The following is an 11,009-nucleotide window of genomic DNA, read 5'->3' on the forward strand; positions in this document are numbered from 1 at the left end:
TAATGGAGCAATTTCTCATTGACCCCCATGTTAAATAGGCCGTTTTCACAGCATAATTCAACCTTTTTAAGGCCTGGTACAAAAAATCATTCTAGTTCATAACGTCATGACACACTGAGAGGGTGAATTTCTTTGTACCAGGCTCATTTTTATTTTATTGGAGGTTAAAGTTTATGAATAATTAGGGGCGCAGCCTCTTGAGTGACAGCTAGCCGCTGGCCCTCACTTCTCCTTGGAGGTAAACGTCAGCCAGATGGATGTATCTCCCTCCCCCCAACGTCGCATACATGCCCTTTTTTGGTCAGAGGAAATGAGGCGAAGGATAAGGTGATGATTGTCGCCTCAATTAAAGAAAAATTCTTCTTTTGCCTCCTTGTTAAAAATCTTTGAAAAGGACCAAGTCATGGATTTAGTACATTTTTCATTTACCAGTAACAAAAGCAGAGCGATTAATCTAAAATGTAGAGGAAAGAAGGAATGCATCTTTTGTCATGTGAAGAAAATTATGTGGAGCTAATACAAAAAAGTTTATTCAAGTGTAATATTACGATTAAACTAAAGTACAGTATACTTTTTGTGTATTTACCAGATATATAATCATATACTTGACTTATACTGACAAGGCTACCGAACAATTTAAGTAAACTTGGCTTGAATTAAACTTTTCATCGAGATAAACTCGTGGTGAAAATGAAAAGTATACCTTAAGTTCTCTTGAAGCATTTTTACAGTTAAAATAAAACTTACAGTAGACGTTAACGAGTTGTATACTCAAAGTGTACTGCTCTTAACTTTTATTAACTAAAAAGTTGGCCAATTTAGTCCCAAGCAGTATTAAAATAGTATAATTATATGTACATTGCTAGTACATTGATATATGCATTACTACATAAAGTAAACTAAGGGAAATAAACTTGAAGTTTACTAAATAAAATGAACCCGTACTTTGTTTTGGTAAGAGCTGACACTGAGAGCTCATGGATATATGATTATATAACAGGCTTTATCAAGATCCCCTGTTGCTCCATACTAATAAATGACAGTCATTATTACTGTAGGTCACACATTGTGCAACACTTAAAGGATCAGGATGATAAACAGTTGTCAGGTCAAATGTTAATGACCATCTGACAGAATGATCAGAGATCCAGTTGGTAAAAGATTATCAGACCAGTGATCGAACAATACCGTCTTTGTACAAGTAAAGAACAGTTTATTTTTAGTTTGTTCAAACATCCTCATTCGATGTGAGAATGTAATACTGCCACAGTTAACTTTGCCAAGTGTAATGTAACTGTATCATTAGGGAGCTTATTTGTGAGTAAATCCTGGTACTCTGTGAAAACCCCTCTGTGGGAGCGCAGGTGCTTTAACCAAAGGTAACCGAGGTTACTGTTTGGCGCTTAAACAGTACACAAGTCCAGGTTCTTTGGACTTTGAACTTGAAATTATCATCCGACCTGAGTGACTGTGAATCAACACATACCGTCTATATTTATTTTGGTCGCTGTTGTTAAACACGGTGTGTGCTTTACCTTTTAACACAAATGCAGAACTTCCTACTCAACACTGGACCTCCCAACACTCAAAAAGAATTAGCCATCGCATGTTACTAATTTATAAAGACCTACTGTTGAAGCCTCCAAACTACCACACATCTCTTCTCTCCTTTAAATGTGGCAACTACAGTACACAAAAAACCAGCAAAAAATTATAAAGCCACATTGTTACAGAGAGTCAACTCAGCAGTAAGATGAAGGTCTGAGACTTTCTTCTTCCTTGTGCAAAACCGGTTTTGTAATGCGTGCACACCCTGTAATTAACCCTTTTGTGGTGGACACACACCTACAAACTAGACTTACCCTAACCCTAACCCTGCACAAAGGTATGTGTGACTGTGACCTGTACTTATATAACCAGCTACAGACAACCAGACCCCTGCCATAGTACAAATGCTGGTACCTAAACACAATGATGCCTTTACATAATAACATGATGGTAATCATGCATGAGCAACAGCACTCTCATCTAATCGATACTATGATACTTATACTGTCTTTTAGCAACTTTAGACTGAGTTTGGATGTTCAAAGTGTAATCAGAGTAAAAGTGCAATGGGAACAAAAGCTATCTCACCGATCCATCATGCAGTCACATTTTGATAATGGAAATGGGTCGGACCATTGCAGTCCACAACTAAAAACTGGGTTTTAAAAGGAGACAATCAGAGCATTTCAGTAATTACCTAACCTTAGATATCCCTCATTTGCATATTAACGTTGGCAGAAATGGTTTCAGTTGCTGTGAAAGTCTTTCATTCCACTTTCAGTTCAAATCTTTATTGTCAGATGTGATGAGGAAAGGTTGGGAGCCAATCAGCGAGGCACGGCTAGCATCCTGAACTCCTCAGGGGAATGGGTGAAGCCCAGCACACCCTCCAAGCTGGGCATTTCTCCAGGAACAGGAGAGAAGGTGAAGTGTTGGAGGAGAGCTGTAAAGAAGAGGAACAGCTCCATTCTGGCCAGGTGCTCCCCTAAACACACACGTTTACCTGTGGGGAAACAGTTGATAGCGGCTTCAGGTAACTAGACTCATGAACTAAATCTTGCTATCATGTTGTTGGTAGTAGAAATTCATGTGAGCTATATATCACTGGAAGTGGAGGAGTGTCAAGCAAACCTGCTGAAAACGGCAAGAAGGCGTCTCTTCTGCAAAACTGGCCCTCTGAATCCAAGAAATGCTCAGGATTGAAGATTTCTGGAGTGGCCCATTCATTCTTATCAAACAGTACAGACGCAAGGATTGTAGTTATAGCTGTGCCCTGGAAAAACAGCCACAAGATGTTGATATCAGATGTGTTCATTTACAGCTTGCCATTTATATCTGGGTGAGTCTGCTAAATAGTCCCTTACTTTGGGTATTAGGTATCCTCCCAGTATAGTGTCTTTAGTGGCCATTTTGGGGAATCCCATTGGAACAATATTACCCAACCTTTGAGTCTCATGGATGACAGCGTCAGTGTAAGGTAGGTTGGGTCTGTCAGCCAGAGTGGGCTGACGAGACTGTCCGACCACTCTGTCTATCTCTGCCTGGACTCTCTCTGAGTGAGGAAACACAGTCATTGGACATTATACACTTGAAATAGAACAAAACTATCTACAATCTTCATGGTAATACTTCTGTTCTCAGTGTGATTAGTAAGATACTAACCCTGTATCTCTGGGTAGTGCATCAGGTATACGAGGGCCCAGCGTAAGGTGTTGGCACTACTTTCTGTACCAGCCTCAATCAGGTCGAGGGTGCAAACCAGCAGGGTTTCAATGTTGAAGCCAGCCTGGGGGTCCTCCTTTTGCTGGCCGAGTTAAAACAACATCATACATTATGCTGTGCCTGTGGAAAGGCACTCCGAGCCGCTTGGTGCCTTGCTTAAGGCAGCTACCAGTCCACCTCCATACTTTTTCCGGATGTGAGACTTGAAGTATAGCAACCCTCTGGTTCTCAAGTCAAGTCCCGACAGAATCCAATTACAAAGGGATCTGTTAATGGCTTGTATGAACAGGGGGAATGATTACAGCACCTGGCGAATGTTTTAAGACAAAAGTGTGAAGTTGTCCTTTACCAGGATTCCTGGGAGCTTCTCTTAAAATGTGGAAATGTCTTACCTTCTCCGTCTCTGCAAGATATACATCAATATAATCACGAGGGTCATCAGGGTTCCACTCTTCCTGGTGCTTCTCTACTTCCTTTTTCAAGAAAGTCATGATCTCCTTGTAGTTGCCGAGGACGGTCTGGTGAGGTCCTGGAAGGTACTTCATCAATCCAGGGAAGGCATCGTACAGCTACGGATGGGACAAATTAAGATCAGATGTAGGTGTTGGTTGTAGTTGGTTGTGTGATCACATCATAGATGAGGCAGATCATGAATTACCTGAGTCTGAGCAGAGCCAGCGAGCACAATCGCCTCATTGTCCAACTCTAGAAGCTTGCGAAAGCTTGGATCACTGTATTCAAAGCGATGTCCGAAGACCACAGATGAGATGATGTTACTCACTGCATTCGTTATGAGGTAGTGGGGGTTGAATGGTCTTCCTGGGAATGTCGTAGGTGGAATTAAATCATATAAGAAGGTAAAATTTGTCAAGTGAACTAACACATGAACCTCTACTTGCCTTGTTCCTCATTGAAAGCTTCACAGAGGAAGTTGTTTTCATCTTCAATGTATTTTTCCAATGACCTCTGGCCCTCCCCAAAGTAACGCAAGTGAGTGTTGGCAAACTTCCTCTGCTTCTTCCACAGGTACCCATTGCTCAAAGCTATCCCTGTGGAAATGTTTAACAAAATTATTAACTAAGAAAAACAGCAACCCATTGCCTTAACAGATATAAAGGCTCTGTACTCGATATTCAGAACATTAATGCAGCAGCAATCTACTGTTTTCTATGTACAGATATAGTGGAGTATTGAGGTCCTGAGCAGAGAATGAAGCCACTCTTCTCTGTGTGGAATCAGAGCTTCTTTGTTGTTTGTTGTTGTTTTCTGTTCGTTTGTGATGGACCGTCCTGCTGTGACTGTGGTTAGTGCCACGACAAGCACCTTTAAGAACCACCTTTTTTGAAAACAAGTAGTAATGGTCACTTCTAACTTTTGTGTATTGAATATACTACTGCTGGATACACACTACACAAGAATCAAGACTATTTTGGGCCTGATTTCCCCTCAAAGCAAAGCCCAGAAGTTTTCTGTACAAGAAGAGCAAAACCTTTAACTTGACTGCGCCAGATGGATTGATTCACGTGATTCTCATTTGCTCAGCATGTCCATCTGGGGACTCTCTTTTGGAGATCTTTTGGGAAGGGGCGAAACTACTGGTTGCTGATTGGATAAACCATCTGTCCATCGCCAACATACAGGCCAAATCAACCAATCAGATCAACGAAGCGTATGACGTACTTACAGTGTGTGGGCAGAATTCAGGAAGTAAACAACATGTCTGTAAAGGATATTTGCCATTAGTGTAATTCAAAATTATGGATAAATGGCTCAATTACAGGTGCCAGATCTATATTCCAACAGAAGGATCCAAGAGAAAAAAGCGTTTGCGAGTAGTTTACTTGTTAGCTGTTCTCATCCCATCTGCGGAAGCCGCCATGTTGTTTACACATAACAGTCGCTTCTCATTTCGTAACACTTAAATCCGCCTTAAAACCAACGCTGATTGGTTCGGTCGATGGGAAACGTCTTTAAATTTTCTCCGCTGCACGTTAGCAGACTGATCTGCGAGTAAAATACAATGGAGCTCAGAGATCAGGATCGTCTCACGAGGCTACAAAACCTTCGCCTAATATCAGATACAACTGTCAACTAGTAACAACGCGTGCATCTGTAGTCAACTCTGTGGAGTCGGCAGATCCTGGTCTGGATTTACAGTCTTGAGTGTTCGGACTTTGGTTGTCCATCAAAGAATCTGTGTGGTGAGCTGTTTTTTGGCCAAATCATTGTTCTCCACACACTATAGTAACAAAACTGTTGTCATGTCTTGAGTCCCTTACATTGTAAATATCTGTTAAGATTTAAATTCTTTTAATGTGGGCCACTCTTAAGTCCCATGTCAGTTGGCTGACTGAGCAATGCTTTTTGGGGGGTTAAATCCTTCAACACGGCATGAAGATTTTTAGCTTTACTGGGGTTTAAGGAGCTTGATACAACAAAATACATTTGTGTTACCATACAGTCATGCTCTCACTCACTTGTTTATGTGCACTCACCAAGCCCCTTGAAGACAACATGGAAGAGAGGGACAATGGGTCGATCAACAAAGCTGTCCAGCTGGTTGACGAGAGCCTCTTTGACCATCTTGTATCCTGAAATAAACACCGCCCTCTCACTGCCTCTCCTCAGGCTGAAGACTGGGCCGTACTCTTGAGCAAGCTGCATTTAAAAACAGATCGAGATAATGCTTTTGTATTCTTTAGATATATTAACTATGCATTGGATACGGATAATGGTATTTTTTCCCTCATGAAATACTTAAAAAGAGTTACATCAACACTTCTGGGACAAACAGGAATAACACTGCTGCGACCACTTCGAAAGGTTGGACTCACTTGATCACAAAACTGTTTCACCTTGCAACTCCTGCTCCTGTGTGATGCAGTTTGTCTTTCTTCGATATAAATATGTAAATTACATTTATTGATCTGTCAGATAGTCACTGATTAGTTGGCATGTTTTTAGCTTTGTACATTTTTACAATCCGCAAAAGCGACCCTTAAATATGGTTCTAGAGACAGCTGCTGTAGCGGGACTTGCGGGAAGTAACACAGAGGCAGTTTGATAATCTGCCAGGTGATTATTCGTCTGTTTTTGGACAGATTTTGTCAAAGCTATAACGTTGCAACTTTGCACAATACAGTCATGAAACGTTTGCAGGTTTGAACCAAAAACGAAGGCAGAGTTTGAAGATGGTTTTGGTCCGAGCAAGTAGAGAGGAAAGGATTTGTCTGATTTATTATGTCGCAGTTACTGTCGTGTGTGTGACCCCATCACAAAATGGTCTTCATGTTGCTTTGAAAACTCGCATACTCTATTTAAGTCCTGATTGACATGATATGAAGTCCTGATAGCTTTGTTTACCTTTGAAGTGGTGTTTGTGACTTATGATCACTGTTATTTGAGATTAAAAATAACATTTCATGAGGTGCTGTGCTATTTAGTTCACGCTTTGTAGCCTATAAAGTAGCAGAAAATACAACTTTAGGAGTAGAATACATCAATATGCACTGATATCAAAGTGATCAGAAATTACTTATTATTATTGTTATTTCTTCTTCTCTTGGAAAATAAATGGTACTGTCCTCCTCACCTTCTCCATTGTTTTGAAGTCAACTCCTGTGAAGACATTTCCTAGAAAAGGCACGGCCCAGGGTCCAGGGGGAAAGTTGTGTGGCCTCCAGTTTCTGACCACATCTACCAGGAGTAACACTACGAAACTGAACAACAACCAGCCAGTGAAGTCCATACACTCAAAAAGTGCGTGAAAAATCATGATCACTATAAAAAGGCTCTCTTTAAAGCTCAGTTCGCTCCTGCAGACAGGATGATGGTGCCTCACGTGTCCTTTGTTATCAGAGTGTGGAGTTGAGAAGGCTGGGGGGAAAAGCCCAACAGGGAAATGTTATGTAACAACACCGTTCTCTGAGGTGAAAAACAAGCTCGCAGCTTGAACTCTTGCAGCTGGTTCTTCTGTGATCAGTCAGTGAGTCAATGAAAGGTAAATAAAAATAAAATAAAGGCATGTTCAGTTACATTTTTGACTTGCAGTAGATGGATTTAATGTAACAAAATAGCTGTTTCATGATCTTAAAATACAAGTTACATTTGATTTCAATCATCAAAGGGTGCAGCAATAATATAATTCAGTTTAATAATAATTTATCCCTAATAAAGCAGAGACATCTCACTAGAGGTGTGGACTTAGTGGCTAACGTTAGCCAGATAATGACTGACATCACTAATCAACACAGTCGGCAGAATATAATGATTTTGACTTAGATGAACTTAAGAAGTAAATAAGTTTTTGTTTGATTACAGTGTCGGCTGCCTGCCAGTGTTTCTCTGTTTTAAAGTGACAGGGAGAGAATATGTTTGATTGAGAGGAAAGCCTTTATGAAGTTAGAATCCCCATAATTATAATAAATATTCAATTAGGCTACTTGTCATGGCACAACAGGCCAATATTATTAGAGAGGCTACCTTCTCCTTTCTCTTTATCCTACAGGGAAGTGAGTTGACTCGACTCGACTCAACTCGACTTGCCCAAGGAAAAGGGACTTTGGTCACGTGTCTGTTTACCCTCAATAAAATACTTTTATAGCCCTTGATCCTCACCATAACCATCAAAATATAATCAGCTAATAAATTAGTCAAATTTTAGACATACAGAGGAATCGAACCGTAGTCTCTTCCTGCTTCAAAAACAGACCAAGCACAGCCTCAACTTGCCCAGTCGTTCAGCGCTACGTCCTTCTGTTGCTCTGATCGGTTGTAGGTCTATCTCATTGCATCGAGAGACATTTAGACGATTATTCTTTAGGCTTTTTAAGCCTTAATTTGATAGTAAAGCTGAATGTTATTTGTTAATTTTTTAATTTAGTCATTTTTTAACATGTTAAAATAATACAAACACAAATAAAACTTGTAAACAATAAAAACGAGGAAAACAAAGAAAAAAACAAATCAATAACTCAGATAATACAAATAACGTTTATGTGCAAAAGGGGTAAGAAGAATAATCTCCCATCTCCCTCCTTCTTCCCCTTACCTGACCTCTGACACTTCCCTCCTCCCCTGACACATGCGTTGAGAGAGAAATGCTGCATTCAAGTGCAATGGGAAGTCCGAAGTTTCTGACCTCCACTCCTCCTCGAAGGGAGATCAACCTACCCCGAATTCGCTTGTAGGGGGCTCCACTTTGACAGGACTTCCAGTGCACTTTGCCCTAGTTGGAGGTCCGAAACTTTGGACTTCCCACTTGCACTGAAACGCAGAATGAGCAGTGCAAGTGAAACAGAGCGACGGATGACAGGCAGGAAGCTCTGCAAGTCATTTTATTTGGACCAATTAAAATGATTGGTCAGACTTTTATCAGAAATATATGAGAATTGAATACACGGTGGTGTAGTGGTTAGCACTGTCGCCTCACAGCAAGAAGGTTCCAGGTTCGCATCCCGGCCTGGGCCTTTCTGTGTGGAGTTTGCATGTTCTCTGCGTGTGTGCGTGGGTTTTCTCCGGGTTCTCCGGTTTCCTCCCACAGTCCAAAGACATGCACGTGTTTGGTTCATTGATTACTCTAAGAATTGCCTTTAGGTGTGAATGGTTGTCCGTCTCTGTCTGTCTCTATGTGCCCTGCGATAGACTGGCGTCCTGTCCAGGGTGTACCCCGCCTCATGCCCGATGTCAGCTGGGATCGGCTCCAGCCCCCCCGCGACCCCGACCCCGGGATAAGCGGTTGAAGATGAATGAATGAATGAATATTGATGAGTTTCAACACCTGGTGGATTTCTTTTATATCTAAGTGTGACATACGCTTATTAGGAGCATTTTAAGATTACAAAAGAAAAGTGTAAAAATGCCAGAAAGGTAAGAATTGCTGTAATATGAAGTTAATCTGCAGTAACGTGGGTAATTCTTTGACAGTGTGAAGTTTTGCTCACTGGATGTACAGAGCGGGTACAACGCCCGACATCCGTTGCGATGCTGTGAAGAGATGGGAATAAAGAAAATTTCAGACAACAATGTCACCTCCAGTATGTTTGGTGTCTGCAGCATGAAGCACTTCACATCTAAAAGCAGCACTCAGAACTATTTTTAGTCGAACATTTGACCTTTTTATATGAAAACATGTAAATTCTGAAAATTAGCGGGCCTGAAGCTGAAGCTTGAGGTCTCTTTTATCTTCACACGAACACCTCATCTCTCTTCGGGGTTTTTCTTGTGAAGCTTTTGAAGTTTGAGATGGGAAATAACGAGCAAAAGGAAATCACCAAAACTAGTTTGAGAAAGTCTCAGCCTCTGCTCATTTGTCCTCAAACTCGGTCGACTCTGGCACGATGAGGGACTCTGAACATCAGCTCTGTAAGTGTAAGTTCATTTTACCAACCTCACTTCTTAAAAAGCAGACCACGTTTATTTATTATCAGCTCAAAGACGACAGTGAATTATACTTTAATTATACTTTTCTACAAAACTCCAAGTAAACAAACTATAATGAGGTTGCTGTGAAGCTACGTTCAGCACCTTTTTCAATGTATGTCACGCAGTATGTTCCATGTTGGGTCGATTATCTGCTAACAGGTGCGAGTTTAATGAGAGCAGGTTCTCAGCGCTCTGACATATAAAGTCAACTAAATCTTTGTGGTGATGAAAAACCGGCAGCTAAAGTAGGGCAACAAGGTGCTGGAGCTAATGTTCAAAGTTTCTGTGTTTGTCAAAATACCACCAAACTAGGTCACTGCCCTCTTTAAGATGTTTCATCTGTGCTACAGAGATCACTTTAGTCAGAAGCATGTCACAACGCAAGTCATCCGAGGAAGATGTGTCGGATAAGAAAACCTTAAAGGCAGAACGCAGACGACATGAGATTCTGGTGAGTTTTACCTCAAAATGCCTGTGAATGTTCTCATTCGTCCAGGTCATCGTTATCCTCAAAGCAATTTCAGTCAAAAGCAACTGGACTTGGTTGTTTGTTTAGGAAGACGTTTCACCTCTCATCCAAGAGGCTTCATCAGTTCATGTACGCATCTGACCAGGCTGGGACTGGACCAGGACCAGGACCAGGACCAGGCTGGTCCAAGGAGCACAAAGGGTCTCAGTGACATCATCGGCCTTGTGAGAGGTTAGATACCAGGATCTCACACCAGCTAGTTGGACCAGTCCCAGCCTGGTCCTGGTCCTGGTCCAGTCCCAGTCCCAGCCTGGTCCTGGTCCTGGTCCTGGTCCTGGTCCTGGTCCAGTCCCAGCCTGGTCAGATGTGTACATGAACTGATGAAGCCTCTTGGATGAGAGGCGAAACGTCTTCCTAGACAAACAACCAGTCCAGTTGCTTTTTGACTGAAATTGCTTTGAGGATTTACCTCAAAATATCCTTGAAATGTGACAGGATGGTTTGTAGCGTCTTTGATAGAGAATATGTAGAAAACTATAACTGTATTGAACGTTTCTAGCTACTTTAAAAATGTCTTATACAATAAAGTGTTCAGATTTGATTCAGTTTATGTTGATGAACTGAATTAAAAGTGTCTGTAACAGTATTTCTCTGCATGCGTCACACAGCTGTAGTTCAACACAACTCTGCACACTGTTCACACATGGCTGAGGTCATTTTTAGAGATCACTTCATACATGGAAATAACCACGAAATAAACATTTAGTGATTTGTAATAATAAAAACATTTGTTTGCAGCTGCTGCGTCGTGCTGAGTGAATTCTAAGACGAAGGAAGATGAGCTGAG

At 41.2% G+C, this 11,009-nt stretch overlaps 1 protein-coding gene across 1 annotated transcript; it reads right to left on the minus strand.

The window, feature by feature from the left end:
* Window positions 1–2,375: 2,375 nt before the first annotated feature.
* LOC310945103 (cytochrome P450 2J2-like) lies at window positions 2,376–7,045 on the minus strand (the record flags this gene model as incomplete). Its single annotated transcript, XM_083911077.1, has 9 exons — window positions 2,376–2,551; window positions 2,680–2,821; window positions 2,913–3,100; window positions 3,211–3,352; window positions 3,663–3,839; window positions 3,929–4,085; window positions 4,166–4,319; window positions 5,766–5,928; window positions 6,863–7,045. 9 exons carry the CDS (start codon window positions 7,043–7,045, stop codon window positions 2,376–2,378), a joined length of 1,482 nt encoding a protein of 493 aa, XP_083767203.1.
* Between the last annotated feature and the right edge of the window lie 3,964 nt (window positions 7,046–11,009).

The sequence above is a fragment of the Echiichthys vipera genome (genome assembly GCF_963691815.1).
Source record: "Echiichthys vipera genome assembly, chromosome: 3".
In the NCBI taxonomy this organism is placed as follows: domain Eukaryota; kingdom Metazoa; phylum Chordata; class Actinopteri; order Perciformes; family Trachinidae; genus Echiichthys; species Echiichthys vipera.